We start from the raw sequence: 27,616 nt of genomic DNA on the forward strand, positions 1-27,616 counted from the left end.
AAGAGATTGAAAAATGGATGAAAACCAAGTCATCCAAAATTTAAATGACATATTGACTGATGATTAGGGATTGATATTTTAACACAAGTTATTTTGACCTAGAATGAATTGTTTGATTTCTGATCAAGTTTTGGAGTTCATCAGGAAAATTTTGGATTAGGAGATTTTGTGAATTTTGTGAGAAGGGATTGAGTGCAAATTGTTGGAATTTGTGAGTGGATGGAAGATGTTCTAAAAGTAGATCGGGAAGTAGATTGGATTTGTCTTTAATATGTTTGACTTCAAAGTCAAAACTGGAAACCATTGTGCACATCTCAAGAGTTGTGAATTTAGAATTTGTTTCTTCTTCCAGTTAAGCATTTGAGGAAATACTTTCATATCCATTTCAATTAGAAATTTATGACAACAAGATGAAATTAGAATTTTTAATTCTCCTTTTGACTGCAAGAATATCCTTGAATGTGGAATGATATTATTTTTCAGCTTATTTGAATGTTCTATTTTTGTATCCAAAAATTCTTCTTTCACCATCATTTTCTTCTACAAATAGTGCTCCCCAGTTCGAATCACTTGCATCTGTTTGTAAAATTCATTTCCATCAGTAGGAATTTGGAGCATTGGGAGATTATGAATTTCTATTTAATTCTTTTGACAAGTTGAGTTTGCTTCTAAGACCATTGTAGAGGATTTTTCTTTAGCATATCCTGTAGAGACCTTATAATGAGAGCAATTGTTTGAGAAAATCAGTCATATAATTCACCACTCCGAGAAACTGTTGTACTTGTTGCTTTGTTAAGTTGTCATCAGGGAACTTGTGAAGTTCTTCAACAATATGTGGTTATAATGAATTTTTCCATTTTTTATATGCGTTCCGAGAAAATCAATTTATGGCATTGCAATGATCACCTTTATGGGACTACACGATACTGCATTCTACAACAATATCTATAAATATTTGGAAGAGTACTTCATGGATATGTATATAGTCAGAAAACAAAAGAATGCCATTATGCTATTTTGAGAAGTGGTTGAAAAATCTTTACCGTTGCCTTTTTAATAAAGAATGTACTGTTTGAAACCAAAAAGCATTACGAAATGTATATTTGGAATACAGAATGCTGTCTTATGCCTTTCTTCTGGTTTGATTCCAAGTTGCCAAAAAATCCAGCTTTCAAGTCAAATTTAGAGAAGACCTTTGCTGTCGCCAAGTTTGTAAAGATTGTTTTCTTCTCAATAAGGGTAAATTTATCATTTGCAAGAAAATGATTCAATGGCTTGTAATCAATGACTAATCTCAAATTTCCTCTGACTTGTTCACTTCTCTTATTGACATAAAAGGCTTGGCATGCCCATTGAGAAGTTGTTGGCTCAATATTACTTCTGATTGTAATTGGACAAATTCCTTAGTTTCAAGTGTTCAGGACTCATTCTAGTATGACTTGCCTTTGTTGGATTAACATCCTCATTTCTTTTAAAGAGCAAGTTTATGAAGAAATGTGAATTTTTTCAAAGGGGTTTTGTGCATTTGGTGAGAAATTCTATATGAGATTTTGCACAACAAACTCTTATAAGGATCCCTTTTATGGTAGGTACAAAATAGGTATACTAAGAGACTGGTTTGCATAGTAATTTTGGAATTTGACGCGACATATTGACTGATGATTAGGGATTGATATTTTAACACAAGTTATTTTGACCTAGAATGAATTGTTTGATTTCTGATCAAGTTTTGGAGTTCATCAGGAAAATTTTGGATTAGGAGATTTTGTGAATTTTGTGAGAAGGGATTGAGTGCAAATTGTTGGAATTTGTGAGTGGATGGAAGATGTTCTAAAAGTAGATCGGGAAGTAGATTGGATTTGTCTTTAATATGTTTGACTTCAAAGTCAAAACTGGAAACCATTGTGCACATCTCAAGAGTTGTGAATTTAGAATTTGTTTCTTCTTCCAGTTAAGCATTTGAGGAAATACTTTCATATCCATTTCAATTAGAAATTTATGACAACAAGATGAAATTAGAATTTTTAATTCTCCTTTTGACTGCAAGAGAGCAAATCAAAAGTCAATAACACATGCAATTACTCCGAGCATACCCGGGAGCGAGCAAATGAAAAGAGATGTGCCAACAAAGGTTTAAAGCCTTGCAAGTAAAGATTCGAAGTGAATCAAAACATACGGATACAAAGTAAACATCGCTTTGTATATGTATGTTTTAATTCGTCTAACCTTGAATGTGGAATGATATTATTTTTCAGCTTATTTGAATGTTCTATTTTTGTATCCAAAAATTCTTCTTTCACCATCATTTTCTTCTACAAATAGTGCTCCCCAGTTCGAATCACTTGCATCTGTTTGTAAAATTCATTTCCATCAGTAGGAATTTGGAGCATTGGGAGATTATGAATTTCTATTTAATTCTTTTGACAAGTTGAGTTTGCTTCTAAGACCATTGTAGAGGATTTTTCTTTAGCATATCCTGTAGAGACCTTATAATGAGAGCAATTGTTTGAGAAAATCAGTCATATAATTCACCACTCCGAGAAACTGTTGTACTTGTTGCTTTGTTAAGTTGTCATCAGGGAACTTGTGAAGTTCTTCAACAATATGTGGTTATAATGAATTTTTCCATTTTTTATATGCGTTCCGAGAAAATCAATTTATGGCATTGCAATGATCACCTTTATGGGACTACACGATACTGCATTCTACAACAATATCTATAAATATTTGGAAGAGTACTTCATGGATATGTATATAGTCAGAAAACAAAAGAATGCCATTATGCTATTTTGAGAAGTGGTTGAAAAATCTTTACCGTTGCCTTTTTAATAAAGAATGTACTGTTTGAAACCAAAAAGCATTACGAAATGTATATTTGGAATACAGAATGCTGTCTTATGCCTTTCTTCTGGTTTGATTCCAAGTTGCCAAAAAATCCAGCTTTCAAGTCAAATTTAGAGAAGACCTTTGCTGTCGCCAAGTTTGTAAAGATTGTTTTCTTCTCAATAAGGGTAAATTTATCATTTGCAAGAAAATGATTCAATGGCTTGTAATCAATGACTAATCTCAAATTTCCTCTGACTTGTTCACTTCTCTTATTGACATAAAAGGCTTGGCATGCCCATTGAGAAGTTGTTGGCTCAATATTACTTCTGATTGTAATTGGACAAATTCCTTAGTTTCAAGTGTTCAGGACTCATTCTAGTATGACTTGCCTTTGTTGGATTAACATCCTCATTTCTTTTAAAGAGCAAGTTTATGAAGAAATGTGAATTTTTTCAAAGGGGTTTTGTGCATTTGGTGAGAAATTCTATATGAGATTTTGCACAACAAACTCTTATAAGGATCCCTTTTATGGTAGGTACAAAATAGGTATACTAAGAGACTGGTTTGCATAGTAATTTTGGAATTTGACGCCATAAACTGTCTAATAATATCAAAACTGATAATAAGATCTTTACTAGGTAACAATGATCCTAGTAATTTGTGTGTGATGCTGAGTTCTGGGAAAAATTGAATTTGGACAGGTTTGCTAATGAGCTCAGTAGTAAAGTACTCATTATTGGCTGCTTGTAAGATTTTGTTTTTTCCACATGTTTTGTGAGAGTATGGTTAGGTTAAGAAATGAGAATGCCACTCTTGAATCAAGCAAAGCTGCTACTATAATTGGCCTTTCATATTTTCCTGAAAAAAGCTTAACGTTAATCATTGGGATTGCTAGAGAAAGAATTATGACTTGTATTCCAAAGTCTTCTTGGATGCCAAAATATTCTTACGTACTTCCACTACTGTTATCATCATGATATTCAAGGGCAAAAACTATTTCTGTAACCGGTCTTTTGAAAGGAAGCTGGATAATTCTTACCTTCTTTTGTGAACTTTGAATTTTTTTACTTTTGAATCTCCTAGTTTTTGAACAATCACACTCCTTGTCATTATGTTGGATTGCTTTCCTTTATGTTAAAGCCTCAGAAGAAATCGCTTTGGTTACACATTTTGTGAGTCTTTAATTTTTGTGGATTTCTCCATTGGATGTCTAAGATGTCGTTTGTCTTTTCAATTCCATCATCCTGTGGGTTTCTTGTCTGAGCATTTATAGAAGAAATTCAAGATAGTCTTGCTTGAGATTGTGATCATCTATTCCTCCGCGGATATAATATCTCTCCATCACCTCTTTAAAGTGTTTGTCCAAGTCTTTAAGCTTGTAAGAGCAACACTTTAATTAAAGAATTCTTCACGGGCCTTCTCTTTTGTATGATCTAGTTTTTTGCAGAACATTAAAGAAGGAATCAATTGAGCATGAAAAGAATAGGTGCTGGGTAGATTCAACCGTGAGTGCACAGAATGGGCACTTTCGGTCGATCTGGAGATACCATAATCTGTCCTTTGTCTGTAGTTTACCCCGAACAGCTAACCATAGGATGAAGGCATGTTTAGGTATGATGGAACCGTCCCAAACAGAGGTAGCCCATGCAGTTTTAACTCCCTTTGGTCTGAAGAACTCATAGGTAGTTTTTGTGCTAAAAATCCCAGATTCTGTCCAGCTGAATAATCTGTCCATTCCAGTTTGAAGTTCATTTTGGGGTTCAACAATACTGTCTCTTATTTCCAGAAGCCTTTTAAGTAGTGAAGAATCACCTTTTCTCACTTTATACTTCCAAATGTCCGAGCCTCGAAGATGTACTTCATTTATCCATTTAATCCATAAAGAATCCTTTTTGCTATGAATGTTCCAAAGAGTTTTAGAAAGGAGTGCGGCATTCCAACTTTTGATATCGCTAAAACCAAGCCCACCCTCATGCTTAGGTAGGCAAATTTGATTCCAAGCAACCAACGGTTTTTTGGATCCCCATAGGAACCTTCGGCAAAGACTAATAATCTTTGAACTAACAATCACATTCCTTGTCATTATGTCGGATTGCTTTCCTTTATGTAAAAGCCTCAGAAGAAATCTCTTTGGTTACAAATTTTGTAAGAGTCTTTCTTTGTGGATTTCTCGATTGGATGTCTAAGATATCGTTTGTCTTTTCAATTCCATCATCCTGTGGGTTTCTTGTCCGAGCATTTGTAGAAGAGATTCAAGATAGGCTTGCTTGAGATTGTGATCATCTATTCCTCCAAGGATATAGTATCTCTTCTTGACCTCTTTAAAGTGTTTGTCCAATTCTTTAAGCTCTTAAGAGCAAACTTTAATTAAAGAATTCTTCACGTGCCTTCTCTTTTGTATGATCTAGTTTTTTGCAGAATTTCCTATGCAAATCATTAAAGAAGGAAACAATTGATTGAACATTCGTCCATTGTCTTTACCTATGACCTTCAAAACCTATAAACCAATCTTTCAGATACCATGTTGGATAGAATAAAGTTTGGGATTCCATGTCTGTCAATTAGGTTTTTAGTTGTTTGATTTCATTTTCTTGTGTGTCAAAAGGAAATCTTTGGCCTAAGAAGGACATGATTTCATTGTGGACTATTTCGATTCTTTTTCGACAAGCTTTAATTGGAGCGAGTAGGGTAGAAGTTTGTTGTTTAAAGTCTTTTCAATCATTTGTTGACTTTCGTCAATTTTCTAAAAAAAGGAATTTTATCTTATCATATTTTTAGACTACTAGAAATTATGATCCTTTTCATTTGTTTTACAATAAATAGGCCGTCCATTGGAACTAAAGGCATGTATAGGAATATCATCTGAGAAGTTGAATTGGGGTGGAAACCAAGGTTGCTGTTTTGGGGATTGATCCTTTTTGAAATAGATTTCAACAAATCCATCATATTTCTTTCTGAAATAATGTTGGTTGATTGTATGGGAGTAGATTCCTAGGCACATTTATGAGCTTGTTGTCTTGGAACATAAGTACAATTAGGAACATGTTCAATATCCATTTGAAGTAGACCATTTTGTAATGAAGAACTGGAGATGGAACGCTCCAACTATTTGGATTTAGAGGGTGTTTGGTAGGGATTTTAAGTCAATTAAAATCAATTTTTTTACCGTTATTTCACTATTGCAGCTGTCCTTTTTGAATTCCTCTTTCACACAGGACCTAATTTTATCTGTAACGATCAAAAAATTAATTATCAAAATCCCCACCAAACACCCTTTTAAACTTTCAAAGCAGAAAGGAGTTCGGGATTTGATATAGGCACGTTAAAATTTGAAAACATGATCACAAGTATAGTTCCAACATGCAAGATAAACTAGTAGCATGTTTGGGAGTGATTTTGAGAATTGATTTTTTAACCGTTAGTAGAAAAGTGGGGTCCACCCGTGAGAGAAAAAGTCAAATATGACAGTTGAAATAGTGAAATAATGGTCAAAAAATAAATATTTTGGATCAAAAAATCACTCCCACACAGGCTATAGAGTTTCTATCGCCTTTGAATTTTGATTGGTGCCAATTAATTTCTAAACCAATACCTTCCCCTAATTCTCTCTCCATAATTGTCTATCATCATGTCTAAGTGATCGAGGATCTGCTAATTTATTGTTCAATATAATTAGATACATTTAATACATTGAGCAACGAATTACAAGTTCACTTAATTAACATTATTCTTTATATGTTTTATTGCGATACTCTATTTTATTTTATTTTATTTTTTGCAATTTGTGACATTCTTGCTTTGCTAATTGCTATGTCATCAATTATCAATATCAAATTTTAATCCAACTATAGTCATTATTTATTGCATCAGTTATCTTGCTGTATAAAATCAAACTAGCCTTAGTCCATTCCTAAACCATTTAGGTTGAAAGGTTGTGATATTCGCATTTTACGGAATTTTGCCTTTTGAATTGGGATAATTGTGGTCACGGCCTCAACCATTCAAAATATTACAGGTTTTAACCTACTCTTTTGTTTATTGTACCCGTAGTCCCAAACCTTTCATGTATGTGGGGCTGGAGGACAAATGAAAGGAAATCATCCATTTTTCCGTTAGTTGACCAAAATGTTAACTTTGACATCATTTTAATCAATTTAAAAAAGGTAAAACAATAATTTTAAATTCCTCGATAAAATAATTAAAATAACTAAATAAAAAATCTGAAAAGGAAAATAAAATTCACCTCCAAATCAAATTTAATTCATAAAACCATTGGACCACCGCTTACACCATCGACCACCTCCAACACACTGCCTAAACCATCGACCAATGAAATTGTGTGAATGTATTTACATAAGGAACTAGAATTCTTCGCTTCTCGTTCTTTCTAATCTGCAGAATATACAATTGTGAGCAAGTGTTTTCGTAAATCTAATACGACCTGACATAGGAAAAATTGTCCAAAACAATTTGATTTGAATCGAGAATGTTATTGGTTTCAATTGATTTGTAACCTAATAATAAGAACAGAAGGGGAGAATACCATTTTGGATTTCAGTCACAAATCTTTGGGTTCGGGTTTGGGTTCACCTTGTGTTATTTCGATTTATTGTTGAATGTGGGTCACCATTTTGTGATGACCATTATGGCATACGAGATGTTCAATTACATTATTGATTCACACAATCTCTTTAATAAGCTCAACCAATGAAGCCGCCGCAACCTCTTGAATAGGCTCAAAAAAAATTTCATGACGTGTGAATTAATGATTGGGTGTTAAGTTTTTTTTCAAACTTTTCAACCTCGAGTTGACATGTGTCTCCCTTGGTTTTGAATCTATCTCCAAAACTGTTTATATATCAAAATTCTATTTACAACCAGCAAATGGAGGTCTAATCCATTTAGGGCCTGTTTGATACAAAGAATTTTCCATGGAAATTTTTTTTCATTTTTCACTTTTTTCCTCGTTTGATTTCAAGAATTTTCCCTGGAATTGATTTTTGATTCTAGTATTGAGCGACAGGTTACAGTCAATCCTACTCTACTAGTAACAATAGGTAGCATAGGGGAAGAAGCACTACACCTAGGAATCAACAACACGAAAACTTTGTTAGAAATTATCCCTTTCCTTATCGGGCTCGGGACTAGAAGACACATTACCCCTTTCTCCTTGATTTGGTGGAAATTGATTTCCTGTGGTTTGGGTGGGAAATCAATTTTCAGGTTTTCTATTTTTCATTTTTTTTTCCTTTTTTTTTTTTTTGAGACAATGGAAAGAAATTCTATTCACAATTGTAACAAATTCTTTCCATTTAATTGACAATTTTCATGGAAAATAAAGTCAAACGAACATCAAAAAATTTAAAATTTCAGCATTTTTCAGATGAAAAATTATACCAATCAAACACATTTAATTGACAATTCTCAGTAAAACAATATCTAGGTAATTCAACTCCCTGAAATTTAATTTCATTCTACCCAAATTTTATTTTTGCTATCAAACTGATCCTTAGTCATTTATGTATGCTAATTGATAAACAAACCCATTGGCTTTAATAAAAAACACTCCCAAATCATACCCATTCAACTTGATCTCGTGCCTCCCGTTAGTACCCCGGAGTCAAACTTCATTAGATACGCTTCATTTTCAATGGATAATTGAAAATTGTAAAGCCCAACTTCTTAATTTTCTTTGATCCATAATGAGGGGCTTTGAGTTGTTGGTACGGTGCAAGTGGTGGTTTCGTCGTTTTTTGAATTTAATTTGGTTTGCGTTGGAAGAGGTCAAAAAAAAGAAAAGAAAAAAAAAAAAAAAAGGATTTTTAATGATGAAATATACAGATGCCATTTATAATAAAAGATTAAAATTTGAGAATTCAAGTACGAAATATTAAAGTTGAGGACGAACTTACTACACGTTTTATAGTTTGGGACCTCTACTGTTATCTCTCTCTCTCTCTTTTAAATTTCATTTTGATTAGAAATAGGGTGCACGCAAAGACCTAAAGAAGTGGGTTTAATAATAAACTTAATGACTTTTTTTGCCTAATGAACAAGTCAGTTCGTGTCCATGCATGGGGAAGCTCCTCTGTCACCTCATAATCCTATTGCATTTTTTTAATTTGCTTTTCTTTTTAGTGCCCACTAAACTAGTTTAGATCAACATTTGTTGACAATAAAGATTAAATAAAATAAAGTATAATAATTGCATTGCAGCTATGATTACTATCATTTTCATGCATTCATTCCCACTTTTGACTCTTATTTGTTTGTTCTAAAATATCATTGGCTGCTATCTAATTCTATAACCCAATCCCCATAAATTAAAATTAAGAAAAGAAAGAATAATAATAATAATAATAATAATAATAATAATAATATCATTAACAAAGTTTGAGGAATTAGGTAAATTGACATCAAAGGTTGTAACAACTGTAGCTTACTACCTAAATACAGAAGACCTTGCTTGGTATCAGTATAAATCGGATTAAAATTTAAGTAATAGTCAACAATTAATTTTAACGATACATTTTATAGGACTCTCTATTTTTCAACTACACATTCCATCAACTTTTGTCAAAAACTATTAAAACTCTAATTTTAATCTCCGCGAAACGGGGCTAAGTAACGTAAAAAAGTTTGAACTCTCTCTTGGCAACTCGACTCGCTGCTCCTAGCTAAAGCTCTCGAGTTTTCATTAATAACTGCCCTGTTGATTCTAATCACAAACCTTACCAGTAATCACTGCAGGAACACTTTCCGGATTTGAAGTGATGGAATCGATTAGAATCTCTAACAACAATTTCACGTCCTGTAACCATAGATACATGTTTTCCAAAATCATGGCAATCTTTGCAAGCCCTCAGATTTTTCAAAACCACAACAGGAGTGTTACTTGGTGTTGAAATTAGCCCAAATGCAATTGCAAGCCTCTCGCTGTGGATAAAGAGCTGATCCTTTCGCTCTGATGAAATTTTTGATGCTTCCTCATCGTCTTCTTCGGTTAAAAGTTCGTGTTCTTGGACACTATCAGAGAAGTCTAGTTCCTGCAACTTTGAGTAAATCTCTTCTGTTTGAGGGTGGTGTCTATCACCCACTATAAATCGGTGTACACTGCCTTTAACGGTAATCCAGCTGCAACCCGTCTCCTTTCTTAAATTTCTTTCAGCCATCATCCTTCGAACACTGGCAGCTTCGTCCCACCTCCCAGATAAAGTGTGCATGTTGAACATGAGGATATAAGCAGCATTGTCCTTGGGGTCCAGTTGAAGGAGCTTTTCAGCAGCGATTTTCCCAACTTCGAAATTCTGGTGGATTGTGCATCCTCCCAATAGGCTTTTCCAACTCATTGCATCAGGTTCAAATGGCATTGTATTTATCAAATCAAGTGCCTTGTTCAATAAACCAGCTCGAGCATACGCATCAATCATACAATCATAATGATCGATAGTTGGTTCCACGCCATGCTTGCTATTCATTGATTCTAGATACTGCTCGGCTTCTTTGACCAAACCGGTATGGCTACATGCTGTCAAAACTGCGACAAATGTTACTGCATTCGGCCTCACCCCAGAAGCCTGCATCCTGTTAAGGAGGTTTAGGGCTTCAGAAGCGCTACCATGGTAAGCATAACCAGCAATCATAGCCGTCCATGCCACAGTATCCGGTTCATCCATCAATTCAAACACTTGATAGGCAAGATCTAATCTTCCACATTTAGCATACATAGTAATCATGGCACTCTCTCCATAAAGGTAGGAAATGAGGCCTCTTTTTATAGCATCTCCATGAGATTGAGTACCTAAACTCAAGTCCGCAAATGCTGAGCACACTTGGAAAATGCTAGTGTATATGAATTCGTTCAAAGCAACTCCTTCACTTCTTAAAGACCTAAAAACCTTAACACATTTCTCAAATTCACCAATTTGAGAATAACCACATAATAGAGCACTCCAAGAAACATCATTTGGTTCAGTCATCCGCTCAAATGCTCGACCAGCAGACTCTAAATTCCTGCATTTCACATAAAAATCTACGAGGGGAGTACCAACCGAGACCTCACTTTCAAACCCAAGCTTCAAAATTAAACCATGAACCTGACCTCCCATCTTCCAATCCTCCAATGCTGCACAAGCTTTGAGAGTAATAGAAAACACAAATGCATCCAGTTCAATGCCCTCCGCCACCATCCTACAGAAAAATCTCAAGGCATCCTCTGCCCTATCAGCTTCAGTATAACCCACCATCATCGTTGTCCAACCTATGGCATTTTTTTCACGCATCAAATTAAAAACACACTCAGCAGCTTCCAAACGCCAGCATTTCACATACATATTACATATGGTGGTGTCCATAGACACGTTTTCAGTAAATCCAGCCTTAATCACCTGACAATGCATCTGTTTCCCGAGCTCCAAATATGAAAAATTAGAAAGAGACTTCAAAAGACTGATATAAATTGAAGGGTTAGCCTTAACATCTAAATCCCGCATTTCCAAGTACAAATCCAGAGCATTCTCTAACAGTCCCTCGTCTGCATAAGCAGATATAATTATCACCCATGAATCCAAAGTTCTTTCACGTATTTCATCAAACAGTTTCCGAGCATCCGAAAGATTTCCACACTCACAATACATTAGCAGAACATGATTTTCAAGGAACGCAGGTGGGTATTTTTCTAATCTTTTTATCCGATCATGAACTAACTTTCCATAACGCAAGCTCCTTAAACTTGCACAAGTTTCAAGCAAGTGCTTGTATGATTGAGGCGTAACGGGAATATTGGAACGGTCCATTTCTTGAAGGAACTCATGGGCTTCTTTGAGTTTTCCTTGTTTGGAAAGGGAAATTAAGTGGACATTTTCAAGATTCCCTTGCTGAGTTTCGGGGTTTTTGAGTTGAAAATCATTGGATTTGCGGCTGAGAGATATCCATGAAGGAATTTGAGCGTAATTTGCTGTTTTTATATTCGATAATTTGTCGGGAAGAATCGATGCTTGTGGGAATACTGCATTGAGCGATTGGAGAATTGCCATGTTTCAGTGCATTTGGTCTTCGGAAAGGTTTGATCAAAGAACCCTAATAATAATAAATTATGGCAACGGACCAAACGAAACTCAAAAATAACCAAAAAAGGGGTAAATAAGGTACCGATAAATCGTTTAACAATTTACTAGCATTTGAATAGATTCTTCTTCTTTCTGCAGTAAAAATGATGGAAAGATTTTTCTTCACAGGCCAAAACATTCAGCTACCGACACAACCCGACAAGGTCATCTTCTTTCGGAGCCGCCTTCCTCGTAATAACATAAAAAAAAAAATTGTTCCTGTTTTCAGGCTTTACACAGTGACATCTCAATATTTAAGTAATTTTCTACTGTGGCAAAACCTCATTGCTATTCCAATTTGCATTTAACTCGGAGCTAGAGAAAAATGGAGCCATGGTAATCATCTGCAACCGGCGCAGATTAGAAACCAATCCCCTTTTTCTCTCTCTCTCAGGTACCCAAAAGCCACTTATTTTCGACGCTTTTAATTATTTATAATGGAACTTTACATTCAGATGAAGTAAGAAAAATAGTTAATCCTCATTCTGCTTAATTTGTTCTTGTAGTTTATACTTGATGCTGTTATGATCTTGTGCCAATTTTTATGTCTACGCGTTCTTGAAGGTATGTGGATGATGATGAAGGGATCAAGAATTATTTTGCTGCATTTCATATGCACAATACATTTCCTGTTTCAGTTAGTATCGATAATTTTGCAGATTTCTTCGACGAGAGGTAAGTTTTTCTCATTCCAATTCAAATTTCGTTTGACAGTATGGCGTGGCTGTAATATATGTCATTCTTCACGTTGCATGAATTGATACCAGAATTCAATTAAAGTCTCTGATAAAGTAGAAGTATTGAGTTCGAATTCTGGGACCCACAATAAAATTTCGTGATAGGTAAGATGAGCTCCAGCTCTCCCAAAGCAAATACGAAGGCCAAGTCGTTACAGAAAATGCACGTTTATTACCTTTTTCACTGTAATTGTGGCTGCCTTGCAAGCTTATGTTTTATCATCGATTTTTCGCTGTAATTGTGTTCTTCTCAATATCATGAAATTTATATTATTAGTGGTTCTATTTAAAGTTAATGATGGTCTAAGTACCATGTTTATATCGATGGATTAACATTAACTTTGCTAAATCTTAGATGTCTTATTTGTTTATTTCTTAATTTATCATGGTTTGCTTGGGGAAAGGTAAGGTTTGTCAATGCTTGTATTCTCATATATGAATACATGCTTCATATATATATATATATATATATACACGCGCGTTGTTAAAAATTAGGATTGTTTTAATTTCTTAAATGTAACATGGGGTTTTGAGTTGTGTACTATATATCATCGCCTGTAAATGTCTTACCAAAGGTAAAAGTTAAAACATCTGCCCCTCCGGGCATATTCCAATGATGCAAAGGGTAAGGGTGAGGTATACTCAACTTTGCTGACAGTCGCAGTGTGAGAGTTCGATTCTTAAAACATAGATTGAGACTCTTTGTAGACACCAGTTTACAGGAAGCTCTTGTTCCCTAATCTGTTGGGGCACATCTCGCGATTAATCTCTTTCACAATGCTCTAAGGACGGAACAGTGAGAGACCCTTACGGTTGGGGTTCAACCTTTAAAACACCTTCTTTTTTTCCCATTAAAGATGGCCTTTTGGTTGGAAAAGACTACTTGTCCCTAGAGGTCAAATGGCGCCCCTGTTCGTCAAAGGTCCCATAGGCCCTGGACAACTAGGACCCCTCCTTTTGGTTGGAGAATGTGAAAGGTCATTCTTCACTTTCACCATTTAGAAAGGTATCTTTGAAGATATTCCTTGTGAGAAAAGCTGATGCAAGTTATAATATACAATCCTGCTATATGTCAAAAATATTTTGACAGTTTTTTTTTTTTTTTTTTGACAGATTGTCACAAGATTTCATTGAATGTTGAACAAAAAACACAATTAAACCAGTCAATACAACATCGTCACATGTACGTATATAATATTTTATATACATTTCATCTGTACAATGAGTTGAATTCTATCAAGTATATCTTCTGTATTATGTAGGCAGTCGTAGATCCCTGCCTAGGCAAATGTTGTATTTGGTGGGGTGGGGGGGAACGATTGAATTAATAAGCGAAAACATGGTGGATTTTGTAGTGTGACAGGAACTTGACAATCGTCCATTAATATCAAAGAAGAACTGGGTTCTGATATTGTAGATCAAGAATGAACCTGGATTGGAAATGCACGGTCCTGATTCAAGTAAGAATCAGCCGACGTTTGAACTGCGCATGAGTCTGTCCTGTTTGAAAGAGCGTGCTAAAATTGGTCTTGGACAGGATGACTTTTCATGCTCCCATAAAGCGCAGCATCACCACTCACTTTTATTTATACATCTCACATGTTTTCATAACGACAAACTTAATTAAACATTTGCAACTCATTAAGGAACCAAAGGGGTCACCAACCCATTTCTAGCTGTAATAACTGTTCTCATTTTTCTCCGATCTGTGCTTCAAATTCGATGCTAGTAAATATAAGTAGAAGTGCTGCTTGTACAGACCATTTTAACAAATGGGGTTACAGAATGTTGATTTGGCAAAATTTCACACTATCTACGTAAAAAAATAATATTAACCCAGTTAATGGAATCTTGTCAGCTCAGCACTTATAATCCCACTTGTTAAAAAAATTTGTACAAATAGCATTTTTCAATATGAAACCCTGCTACGTGCACCAGGATAATTGTCATACTGAATTACAGAGGGACAAGTAACGTATATTCATTAGACTTTGTCAGCTCAGCACTTGCAATCCCACTTGTTAAAAAAATTTGTACAAATAGCATTTCTCAATATAAAACCCTGCTACATGCACTACGAGAATTGCCAGACTTTATTGCATTACATGGGGACAAATGACGTATATTCATTGGATCTTGGACGACAAACAATTTTATTCCAGTCGATACATGTGCATCACGTCTCCCTGGTGTTCTCCAAGGCAATATTCCCTGTACAAGGGGCATAACTCTCAACATAATACTCCCTTCGTCACATTTATACAAACTGACTTTATTTATTTTCTTGTCTCAATTATATAATATTATTTCTCCATTAAGAATGTTTTGTTTTGTTCGTTTACTAATATACCCTTATTTCTTATCCCAATTATACGACTTTCCTTAACCGTTTGCTGAGAAGATGCCAAACGGTGTGTTTTACTTTTTACCTGAAGATGAAGAAGAAATTAAGACCGAAGGCACCTTGGAATAATGGGGTTCTGCACTATTTTAACTTCAAATTTGAACTGCACTTTCACAAGCATTAGTTTATAAGCTTTCTAGAAAGAAATGCATTAGAAGAAAAAACGATTGTCTCCCCTTCTCCCACGAGGAAGATTACCACTACCAGTGAGTTATTTTTGGCACACAGAACAAGATCTACTTGACATTAACATTCGCGTTTCAAGATAAAAGACGTCTACAAAGATAATGTAAAACTAAAACCCGCACCATCATTAGGTTAAAGAACATTCTTGTGTACGATTCTAAAACTTGCTCATAACTGGAAAATCAAGAAACTAAAAATTGACAAATGAAATCCGCCAATAACACCACTCAAAGTGAAAGTACCATCAGTTTATCATATATTTTGCATGATCCAACTCCATCCAAATTGATGACACAAACATCTCCCTAGCAATGGAGTTGCCTCCAAAATACATTTGATTTCGATAACTTGGAAAGTGAGGAACCAAAATTCTTCATTCAGAAACTGTTCAGTTGAGTGAGCATAGACACGAGTTCGTCACTCGAAGGGCGATCAGCAGGCGAGTCAGATAGGCATACAACAGCAATTTTAACAGCCATTAACATCTCATCTTCTTCAATTTCTTCCCTGAGGATACTTTTATCTAGTGCTTCGGAAGCCTCCCCTGCTTGCTGCAGACGACTAAGCCATAGTCCCAAACTTCCTCCACTAGTTGCTTCCGCCAAAAAAGGATCTAATGGGTCTTTACCAGTTAATAGAACACCCAAGATTGCACCAAAGCTAAACACATCGCTCTTATCTGTATACCTAGTGTAAATTATTAGAAAGACGAGTAAATATCTACTTTCACAAATAAATCAAACCAAAGAATGCAGTGAAAATGTATACACCATACAACAAAGGATTCAAACAGGGTATAAGGTTCAATCCATAATCATTTACAACTCCTAGATTAGGATATAGGATAATGGAGAGTTAATTGTTCTAATGATCACTGAACTTAGGTCCATGTCTTTGATTGGTCACTGATAATTAAAATGTCGAGCTTTGGTCAATGAACTTAAGTCTATGTCTTCGATTGCTCAGTGAAGTTAAAATGTCGAATTTTAACCATTGAACTTTAAAAAAATATTGTACATTACTCACTGTAAACTCAACATTTTCTAAAGTTCACCATTTATGTTAATGAGTAACGTACAACATTTTCTAAAGTTCAGTGGCCAAAACTCAATATTTTAAAATTCAGTGAGCAATCGAAGACATGGATCTAAATTTAGTGAATAAAACTCGACATTTTAAAGTTCAGTGACCAATCAAAGACATGAGCTTAAGTTCAATGACCATTGGAACAATTAATTCGATAACGGAATGTAACTAGAGTTCTTTGATGAATGAGTTTAGCCCGGTGGTTTGCGGTTTGCCGGGTAGAATGCCAGAATGCTAGGTGGCAGCGCTACATTGGGTGTTGGACAAAAAGACAGATTTAAGCAGAAAAACGCAGTGCCCTGGCAAACTCCGGTGTACATGTAGCATGATTTTGAATGAATTAATTGATTTGACTAATCATTTCTTCTCCAACGTGTGATTATAAAAGCCTCATCTTCAAGAATCAAGATGAAATAAATTTTATCTATTCAATCTTATCCCTAATGCTTAAAGCACTTTTAAATTCCAATAGAATTTTAAGTGTTCTCAACCAGAAAAGAAAAGGAAGAAAAAAAAAGATTTTATATAACCATCCAGCTTTTTGAAAAAGCATGCTACCAAAAGATTCATCTGCATACATATACTTACAGGTTAAGATAATAATTGTTAAGCAAGTGCAGATAATGCAAACTAATGTAAAGCTATCAGAAAAAAGGAAAAGAAGGGGAATTAAGACTATCAATTTGACTTCAGTTTTAACTGAATCCTTTCATTAATTTATAAAGTATAGCCATTATATCTAATCAAGCTAGAATATTATGTAAAACGAATGCAGATTAACAAATTGTTCTAAATTTCACACTAATATATTAAAGTAGAACAAACCAATTGTACTAGTGATATCTAAATTTCAATACCTGTCATTCTGAATGTACTCTGGAGCACTGTAGCCTGAAGCTGCTTTACCAACATTAGGAATAATCATAGCCAAGCCAAAATCTGCTAACCTTGGTTCAAATTGTGAGTCCAACATCACATTTGAGGGCTTCAAGTTGTAATGCAATCTTCTTGGATCACAAGTGAAATGAAGATACTGCAGCCCCTTAACTATGCCAACTGCGATTCGACGACATAATTCCCAATTAAGTTGCAACTGATTTTCCCTCACTCTTCTCATTGCATCTTCCAGACTACCAGTAGGGGCATAATCATATATCAGAGAATACCTATCAGATTCGCGAATATAAGCCCTCAAACTCATCAAATTCCTATGCCTTAAGCTAGCAAGAATTTCGAGATCCTGCTGTATCCTTCTCTTGACTGACTTGCTCTGAGCTTCATCAGAAACATTCTCAAAGGGCTCGAGCTGCTTGACCGCAACAGTTAGGCCATTGTCCAGTACAGTCTTGTAATACTTCCCATTGGGACTCGATCCCAGCAACTGGGGTTCATCTGCAAGAGCTGATTTTAGAGTCTTGGGAGGAATTTTGGGAGAAAACACAACAGGGCCCTTAAGGATTGGGCTCCTGTTAATGTATCTGATAAAGAACCTTATTAGAAGAGCAACGAGTAACGCAAAAATCAATCCTGCTATGATTCCTAGCAAAATACTGAGAGAAATTCTCCGAAGGCTATTCTTGAATTCTGGTGGCTCAGATTGTGATGGAGGGTCGCTGTCGCTTGAGTTATTGTTGCTTAACTTTTCTAAGCATTGCACAGAGATAATGTTGAAGCAGAAAATAAATATTAAGTCTAGCTTTACGGCTTTACTGCTACTGGTATTGTAAAAGCGCCTCTTCTTCTCCATAGAAAGCAGAATCCTTATGTCAAATTAAAAAGCATAACCTCAAAATACTCCAAATTTTGAAGAGTCAATTTCCTGAGCTGAAAAGGGTCGGGAATATTGAACTAAATCATTTATGAAGGTCAAAGCAAAAATAAAAATAAAAAATTATTTCTTGGGTTCTTGTCTTACTGAACAGCAGCAAAAATGAAGCAGAAACTTGAGAGGAAGCCCCATCTTCCCAGGAAAATTTTTAAAAAAAAAAAAAAAAAAAAAAAAAACACGTTCTGGACTAGAGTTTCTATGTATATCAGAGAGAACCTTTAAGCTCTAAACAAGCCAAGACTCCAACTTAGTTCCTGAAATTCCACAACTTGCAAAACTTGGAGTTGAAAGATTGTGTGAGAATCAGAATCATTTAATGGCTTCAAGAGGAAGAGAAATGGAATCATTACATCACATTCTAACCTTTCCACAAGAATTTCAAGTCAAATCTTCACCACTTTATCTCCTATTTCTAATTCCCCCCTTTGAATTGAAACTATAGAAAAATACCCAAATAAAAAAGAAGGAAAACTGTAGAATCCAAAGTGAAATGAAAAATACAAACCAACCAAGGAACGACAGTAGCCCTCGTTAAATGGGTGTTTCTCCTAATGTGAATGCAATGCAAGTACTTGCACTGGTGAACACACTGCTTTAGCCTCTTTAGATGAAAAGGAAAGAAAAACAAACGAGCAAATTGTTTAGGAGCCTTTTTGGAAATGGAATTTAGACCTTTTTTACTTCCCATACTTTTTTCGTTAAAATGAAAAATATGACATTTATCCATCACATTAAATCACCAAAATTTAAATTTCTATCTTTTATATAAAATGCATAACTACTATATTTTTCATTCTCATTTTAATAAATATGAGAAATAAACGATTAATTTTAGAATAATTTGTCTTTATACTGAGGTTCATTCTCTATAGGTGTTTTACTTCCTGAGCATTGTATTATTATTCAACTGAATTGGTCAAAAGATGAGACTTAATATGAAGAAATGTATATAAAGGCACCATCTTTTCTTTACAACACACCACACCACACCACTTCAAGAAATGTTGTCAACTTTTTTTCCCCTATTTACTTTTCTCTAGAACGAAATTCTTTAATTTATATACTCATTTTTAATTACATATTTATACAATAAAAATATTTTACACATAAATTCAGAACTTTTTTATATTTTTTAGTTTCACATTTTTTAAAAAATACTAGTCAAAATATTATTTTTTTAATAATGGCCATAAAATGGGGACTCAACCACTATTTGACAACCATTATTTTACAAAAACAAAGTTTTGAATAGTAAATTTTTGAAAAATGAGCGGATAAAAAATAGGAAAAATTTTAGAAACATGTGAAATATTTTATTGTGTAAATAAATTATTGGAAATGAGTATGTAAAACAACTAATTTTAAATTAATAATTATCAAACAGGGCAAAACTTCAATCAAGTGTAGATTGTAGAGTGATATAAATTTAGAAGAGAAGTGAGAGGGTTCTCGCGCCTAAGCGAAGAAGTGGGGTCCAACGACAAATTGATATGTTAATGCTACACTGTAGGGAATCTGGACCGTCAATGTAGAATGAGTTTGATCATTGATGTGCTGTGATTTGATTTGAATCATTTGATTATAGAGAACAGAGATAGATAATGGCTTTGGCCTTGCTTTTTGTTTTGGGGACTGTAAAGCAAAATTTATTTACCAAATTTCTGGCTTTTGTGTTGGCAAATAATGAAAGGATTTTGCTGGTTTGTCCGAATTTTTTTGTCAAAATGGTTAACATCTTCTCACATGCATGTAAATCCCGCGAGAATAAAAAGATCCCCCAAATAAAAAGTGGGCCCAACCATTTTGAGAGTCGATCATTCCTATATCAACCATTTTCGATCACTGTAGCAGGATTGTGAAAGAAATGTGTGGCTCACTTTTGTTTACAGCACAGCTAATTGGGCTGAATCATTTAGGACCACATTGATTGGGCTAGATGTATGTATTACTAGGCTTTGCTTATTTCTTGAGCTCATTTTGAATCATATATTTCATTTTTATTTTTTTTTATCGAAATTTATTAAAAATCTGATTTTTAGTTAAATAAAATATACGCAACAACAAATTGTACCCTCCTGAGAACAAAAATTAAGTCAAATCTACATTAATTAATTAATTGATTATATTACAACAAAACCTTGTAACAACTCACCATACTATTTAGCAAACTAGATAAACAGACTGCTTAACCAAATTCCATATCCCAAATTTAATAAACCTTAAACTAGTACCACATGTAATTACAGTAAACTGCACCCAAACAGAGAGGCCAACGATATCATTCTCCGTTATCTTGCGTCCATTACCCGTTCGATAATAAAGCCAGGATCTCACTGTCGTCATAATTTGTTTCCATCGCAAGCTGGAACGGGGTTTTACCTTGCTCGTTTATAGCTCGTGTATCAGCTCCCCTGCCATATCCCAAATTTAATAAACCTTAAACTAGTACCACATGTAATTACAGTAAACTGCACCCAAACAGAGAGGCCAACGATATCATTCTCGTTATCTTGCGTCCATTACCCGTTCGATAATAAAGCCAGGATCTCACTGTCGTCATAATTTGTTTCCATCGCAAGCTGGAACGGGGTTTTACCTTGCTCGTTTATAGCTCGTGTATCAGCTCCCCTGAGCAAATACAGAATGACAACTAGCTTGTCAGTTAAAAACACAAAATCAACTATATAAACTAACAAATTAAAGAAAAAGTTGTTCTCATTTTTTCCCTTTTTCTACTACAGGCTCTTGGAATAAATGTGCAAATTCATGGCAATTTCAATTTTTGGCAGCCAACTAGAGTATTGGTGTTTGGTGGTGATTTCAGGTTGGGGAAAGGGAACTGGTGTTGAAGGTTTCTAACGAGTGTTTACCTTGTAAGAAGCAGCTTGGCAAATGTAGTTTTGCCTCTGACAATACAAGAATGAAGAGGTGTGTGACCCCTGGAATCTGAAGCATTTATGTCTGCACCGTATTGCAGAAGAAGCTCTATCATTCCAATATCTGCAGTTTCACATGCGAGGTGAAGCAACGAGCATCCATGAAGACCTTCCGATACACTGTCTTCACCAGTACTTGTAGAGCTAGACGACGGCTCCAGAAAACCAGAATACTGATCAAAGGAGGTTTGTTCTTGATACAGAGCTAATCTGGCAAGGGTAAGAGTAGTGTTACAAGTTCCTTGACCATATTTAGTATTTACATCTGCATCAGAGTTAACTATGAGTCTATACGCAGCCTTCTTATCATTAGCACGTACAGCATCCCACATCTGTTGTGCCACTGAACGATTTTCCTTGGATTTCCGCATGAAAATTTTTTCTGCATACTGCAGTAAAGAAAAGAAGTTATGCATGCTGTATCAGGAAAATAAATTTGAATAATCACCCACTAGAAGGTATCACAGATCACATTTGCCTGAGTTATTTATTACATGGCTCCAGAAAACCAGAATACTGATCAAAGGAGGTTTGTTCTTGATACAGAGCTAATCTGGCAAGGGTAAGAGTAGTGTTACAAGTTCCTTGACCATATTTAGTATTTACATCTGCATCGGAGTTAACTATGAGTCTATACGCAGCCTTCTTATCATTAGCACGTACAGCATCCCACATCTGTTGTGCCACTGAACGATTTTCCTTGGATTTCCGCATGAAAATTTTTTCTGCATACTGCAGTAAAGAAAAGAAGTTGTGCATGCTGTATCAGGAAAATAAATTTGAATAATCACCCACTAGAAGGTATCACAGATCACATTTGCCTGAGTTATTTATTACATGGCCTTTTTGACAGACAAGCGGTTGTCTAAATAGATTCTTCAAGTTCATTTCCCCAATTGAAAACTCATTCAAAGGGTGATTCTTTCTTCTTCTTTTTTTATTTTATAACCACTTAATTCTTCTTCAAATATGTGATACAAACAGGAAACTGATGTATGCAAAGATTAGAAATGTAAACCCATTTTAACATCAAATGACACGTGCTGACCAGGAGTGTAGTGAATATTACAATTTAAAGCACAACAGTACTTTTTCTACTCAAAAGTTCCTGGAAACACTCAACGAAAAAGAGAAAAAGGATAAGAATCCAAGAGAGCGAAGAGAGCAGTACCTTTGCATGAATAAATTTTTCCTTTGTTGAAATTGAATCAATAGCACTGGGCTTGCTGAAATAAACTATTTGCTGTTTATTAGGCCTGTACAAGCTTCAGTATGTAAATTTAAATCAGTAATCTATTGGCAAAACGAAATTCAAACTATGAAAAAAAATTGTTAAATACAAAATGAGACTTGTGTTTGATATTAAGAGCTATTTACCCTGTAGAGCCAAGATCAACCTGGAAGACACCCTTCGACTGCAACAATTCCTCCCAGACTGAATTTGAAAAGGTGTTGCCCAGAGACTGAAACAGATTTATGACAGCTGGTTCCCAAACTTTAACATCAAGAGTCAGTGACCTCACCTGCAGGGAGGAATAAGAAACTAATTAAGTCCCTCTTTGTTTCTTATTCTTTCCTCATTAAAATGAAAAATATGACCGTTATCTATCATATCAAGTCATCAAATTTGAATTTCTATTTCTTGTGTGGGGCCCATAATCACTATATTTTTTATTCTCACTTTTACAAAAATGGGAAACAAACGCCCCCTAATACTTACTTTTAATATACAGGAGCAAAATTAGAACTGTTATATGAATAGCAGATTAAAAAGAAATGTTTCAAGTAATCACAATTGGCTTCCAAATGAAATTATGAAAAATCTACATATCTCTCCCACTCTAAAACCTACTAAAATAAATTATACAAAAGTGAAAATCTGTGATAGCCAAATAGCTGGGACGTATAGAATGTTCTGATGCCAAAAAACCACATTTGCAGATTTAGTTACTTAAGGATATTTCTTTAATTCATTAATCGAATGGGGATTTCTTCATTTAAATCAAAATTCTTCAACCAATGTGGGTGCATACAGGTGCACTTTCAGGCAATTTCTTCATGTCTAGTATACACAGGACACTGGTGTCAGATGACAAGACCATATTATATATATGTACCTTAGATATATGTACACCAAGATTGCGGTGAACACCAGAGCATTCAATGCAGACAAGAACACCTAGATTCAAGGATGCCCAATCTGGTTCAGGAGCACCACAATCAGCACACTTGTTGTTACCACATACTTTCTGCAATATGTCAATTGGCTTTTCACTTTTCAGAACAGATCTTTGGTGTTGTGAGCTTCTCAAAGAACGATCTATATGCGCAGAAGCAAGCCTCTCAGGTGGGTACTCTTCAACTGCTCCATGATCAAAATCAGAGCTTTCCAATGAACTACTTTCACTGGTTGATCTATGATGACCGCTACCCATTGGACTACCAGACAAACACTGAAAAACAACAAAATTCCAATCAATAGAGCATTTGGAAATCAACTTTTAAGTAAAAGATTATTCTCAGAGAAATTACCCTTTCAGGAGTCTGAGAACTTAGTAATGACGCAATTACCCCAGTAATCTTCTCGATCCAATCCATTTGATCCAAGGCACTCTCCGCCTGCACTGACAGGCAAAAGGTAATCAAACCCAAGCTTCAAAATTAAACCATGAACCTGATCTCCCATCTTCCAATCCTCCAATGCTGCACAAACTTTGAGAGTAATCGAAAACACAAATGCATCCAGTTCAATGCCCTCCGCCACCATCCTACAGAAAAATCTCAAGGCATCCTCTGCCCTATCAGCTTGATTATAACCCACCATCATCGTTGTCCAACCTACGGCATTTTTTTCACGCATCAAATTAAAAACACGCTCAGCAGCTTCCAAACGCCCGCATTTCACGTACATATTACATATGGTGGTGTCCATAGACACGTTTTCAGTAAATCCAGCCTTAATCACCTGACAATGCATCTGTTTCCCGAGCTCCAAATACGAAAAATCAGAAAGAGACTTCAAAAGACTGATATAAATTGAAGGGTTAGCCTTAACATCTAAATCCCGCATTTCCAAGTACAAATCCAGAGCATTCTCTAACAGTCCCTCGTCTGCATAAGCAGATATAGTTATCACCCATGAATCCAAAGTTCTTTCACGTATTTCATCAAACAGTTTCCGAGCATCCGAAAGATTTCCACACTCACAATACATTTGCAGAACATGATTTTCAAGGAACGCAGGTGGGTATTTTTCTAATCTTTTTATCCGATCATGAACTGACTTTCCATAACGCAAGCTCCTTAAACTTGCACAAGTTTCAAGCAATTGCTTGTATGATTGAGGCGTAACCGGAATATTAGACCGGTCCATTTCTTGAAGGAACTCATCGGCTTCTTTGAGTTTTCCTTGTTTGGAAAGGGAAATTAAGTGGACATTTTCAAGATTCCCTTGCTGAATTTCGGGGTTTTTGAGTTGAAAATCATTGGATTTGCGGCTGAGAGATATCCATGAAGGAATTTGAGCGTAATTTGCTGTTTTTATAATCGATAATTTGTCGGGAAGAATCGATGCTTGTGGGAATACTGCATTGAGTGATTGGAGAATTGCCATGTTTCAGTGCATTTGGTCTTTGGAAAGGTTTGATCAAAGAACCCTAATAATAATAAATTATGGCAACGGACCAAACGAAACTCAAAAATAACCAAAAAAGGGGTAAATAAGACACCGATAAATCGTTTAACAATTTACTAGCATTTGAATAGATTCTTCTTCTTTCTGCAGTAAAAATGGTGGAAAGATTTTTCTTCACAGGCCAAAACATTCAGCTACCGACACAACCCGACAAGGTCATCTTCTTTCGGAGCCGCCTTCCTCGTAATAACATAAAAAAAATTGTTCCTGTTTTCAGGTTTTACACAGTGACATCTCAATATTTAAGTAATTTTCTACTGTGGCAAAACCTCATTGCTATTCCAATTTGCATTTAACTCGGTGCTGGAGAAAAATGGAACCATGGTAATAATCTGCAACCGGCGCAGACTAGAAACAAATCCCCTTTTTCTCTCTCTCAGTTACCCAAAACCCACTTATTTTCAACCCTTTTAATGATTTATAATGGAACTTTACATTCAGATGAAGTAAGAAAAATATTCAATCGTCATTCTGTTTAATTTGTTCTTGTAGTTTATACTTGACGCTGTTATGATCTTGTGCCAATATTTATGTCTACGTTCTTGAAGGTATGTGGATGATGATGAAGGGATCAAGAATTATTTTGCTGCATTTCATATGCACAATACATTTCCTGTTTCAGTTATTATCGATAATTTTGCAGATTTCTTCGACGCGAGGTAAGTTTTTCTCGTTCCAATTCAAATTTCGTTTGACGGTATGGCGTGGCTGTAATATATGTCATTCTTCACATGTTGTATGAATTGATACCAGAATTCAATTTAAGTCTTTGATAAAGTAAAAGTATTGAGTTTGAATTCTGGGAGATACAATAAAATTTTGTGATAGGTAAGATGAGCTCCAACTCTTCCAAAGCAAATACGAAGGCCAAGTCGTTACAGAAAATGCACGTTTATTACCTTTTTCATTGTAATTGTGGCTGCCCTTGCAAGCTTATGTTTTATCATCAATTTTTCGCTGTAATTGTGTTCTTCTCAATATCATGAAATTTATATTATTAGTGGTTCTATTTAAAGTTAATGATGGTTTATATCCTAAGTACCATGTTTATATCGATGGATTAACATTAACTTTGCTAAATCTTAGATGTCTTATTTGTTTATTTCTTAATTTATCATGGTTTGCTTGGGGAAAGGTAAGGTTTGTCAATGCTTGTATTCTCATATATGAATACATGCTTCATATATATATATATATATATATACACGCGCGTTGTTAAAAATTAGGATTGTTTTAATTTCTTAAATGTAACATGGGGTTTTGAGTTGTGTACTATATATCATCGCCTGTAAATGTCTTACCAAAGGTAAAAGTTAAAACATCTGCCCCTCCGGGCATATTCCAATGATGCAAAGGGTAAGGGTGAGGTATACTCAACTTTGCTGACAGTCGCAGTGTGAGAGTTCGATTCTTAAAACATAGATTGAGACTCTTTGTAGACACCAGTTTACAGGAAGCTCTTGTTCCCTAATCTGTTGGGGCACATCTCGCGATTAATCTCTTTCACAATGCTCTAAGGACGGAACAGTGAGAGACCCTTACGGTTGGGGTTCAACCTTTAAAACACCTTCTTTTTTTCCCATTAAAGATGGCCTTTTGGTTGGAAAAGACTACTTGTCCCTAGAGGTCAAATGGCGCCCCTGTTCGTCAAAGGTCCCATAGGCCCTGGACAACTAGGACCCCTCCTTTTGGTTGGAGAATGTGAAAGGTCATTCTTCACTTTCACCATTTAGAAAGGTATCTTTGAAGATATTCCTTGTGAGAAAAGCTGATGCAAGTTATAATATACAATCCTGCTATATGTCAAAAATATTTTGACAGTTTTTTTTTTTTTTTTGACTGATTGTCACAAGATTTCATTGAATGTTGAACAAAAAACACAATTAAACCAGTCAATACAACATCGTCACATGTACGTATATAATATTTTATATACATTTCATCTGTACAATGAGTTGAATTCTATCAAGTATATCTTCTGTATTATGTAGGCAGTCGTAGATCCCTGCCTAGGCAAATGTTGTATTTGGTGGGGTGGGGGGGAACGATTGAATTAATAAGCGAAAACATGGTGGATTTTGTAGTGTGACAGGAACTTGACAATCGTCCATTAATATCAAAGAAGAACTGGGTTCTGATATTGTAGATCAAGAATGAACCTGGATTGGAAATGCACGGTCCTGATTCAAGTAAGAATCAGCCGACGTTTGAACTGCGCATGAGTCTGTCCTGTTTGAAAGAGCGTGCTAAAATTGGTCTTGGACAGGATGACTTTTCATGCTCCCATAAAGCGCAGCATCACCACTCACTTTTATTTATACATCTCACATGTTTTCATAACGACAAACTTAATTAAACATTTGCAACTCATTAAGGAACCAAAGGGGTCACCAACCCATTTCTAGCTGTAATAACTGTTCTCATTTTTCTCCGATCTGTGCTTCAAATTCGATGCTAGTAAATATAAGTAGAAGTGCTGCTTGTACAGACCATTTTAACAAATGGGGTTACAGAATGTTGATTTGGCAAAATTTCACACTATCTACGTAAAAAAATAATATTAACCCAGTTAATGGAATCTTGTCAGCTCAGCACTTATAATCCCACTTGTTAAAAAAATTTGTACAAATAGCATTTTTCAATATGAAACCCTGCTACGTGCACCAGGATAATTGTCATACTGAATTACAGAGGGACAAGTAACGTATATTCATTAGACTTTGTCAGCTCAGCACTTGCAATCCCACTTGTTAAAAAAATTTGTACAAATAGCATTTTTCAATATGAAACCCTGCTACGTGCACCAGGATAA

At 35.2% G+C, this 27,616-nt stretch overlaps 4 protein-coding genes across 5 annotated transcripts; all 4 read right to left on the reverse strand.

Annotated features, from left to right (window-relative positions):
- Positions 1–9,288: 9,288 nt before the first annotated feature.
- On the reverse strand, positions 9,289–12,324 carry LOC111398792 (pentatricopeptide repeat-containing protein At5g13270, chloroplastic). The gene has a single exon (XM_023025885.1). It carries the CDS (start codon positions 11,859–11,861, stop codon positions 9,558–9,560), a length of 2,304 nt encoding a protein of 767 aa, XP_022881653.1. The 5' UTR covers positions 11,862–12,324; the 3' UTR covers positions 9,289–9,557.
- A 3,040-nt stretch (positions 12,325–15,364) lies between these two features.
- Positions 15,365–18,798, reverse strand: LOC111398795 (inactive leucine-rich repeat receptor-like protein kinase CORYNE). Its single transcript, XM_023025888.1, has 3 exons — positions 18,262–18,798; positions 17,204–18,170; positions 15,365–15,947 (listed from the first exon to the last, which is right to left on the reverse strand). The coding sequence occupies exons 2-3, from the start codon at positions 18,091–18,093 to the stop codon at positions 15,638–15,640; spliced, it is 1,200 nt and encodes a 399-aa protein (XP_022881656.1). The 5' UTR covers positions 18,094–18,170; positions 18,262–18,798; the 3' UTR covers positions 15,365–15,637.
- A 1,794-nt stretch (positions 18,799–20,592) lies between these two features.
- LOC111398797 (ADP-ribosylation factor GTPase-activating protein AGD3-like) lies at positions 20,593–23,744 on the reverse strand. Of its 2 annotated transcripts, XM_023025892.1 has the most exons (7): positions 23,643–23,744; positions 23,228–23,563; positions 22,488–22,633; positions 22,282–22,366; positions 21,620–21,842; positions 21,045–21,276; positions 20,593–20,802 (listed from the first exon to the last, which is right to left on the reverse strand). In XM_023025892.1, the coding sequence occupies exons 1-7, from the start codon at positions 23,706–23,708 to the stop codon at positions 20,694–20,696; spliced, it is 1,197 nt and encodes a 398-aa protein (XP_022881660.1). In that variant the 5' UTR covers positions 23,709–23,744; the 3' UTR covers positions 20,593–20,693. The 2 variants fall into 2 exon arrangements, with proteins under 2 accessions (XP_022881660.1, XP_022881661.1); XM_023025893.1 differs by lacking the exon at positions 21,620–21,842 and having other exon boundaries at positions 21,045–21,499.
- An 8-nt stretch (positions 23,745–23,752) lies between these two features.
- Positions 23,753–24,723, reverse strand: LOC111398280 (pentatricopeptide repeat-containing protein At5g13270, chloroplastic-like). The gene is made up of 2 exons (XM_023025201.1): positions 23,820–24,723; positions 23,753–23,763 (listed from the first exon to the last, which is right to left on the reverse strand). Exons 1-2 carry the CDS (start codon positions 24,721–24,723, stop codon positions 23,753–23,755), a joined length of 915 nt encoding a protein of 304 aa, XP_022880969.1.
- Positions 24,724–27,616: the final 2,893 nt, after the last annotated feature.

Source organism: Olea europaea, chromosome 8 (assembly GCF_002742605.1).
Source record: "Olea europaea var. sylvestris chromosome 8, O_europaea_v1, whole genome shotgun sequence".
Classification (NCBI taxonomy): Eukaryota; Viridiplantae; Streptophyta; class Magnoliopsida; order Lamiales; family Oleaceae; genus Olea; species Olea europaea.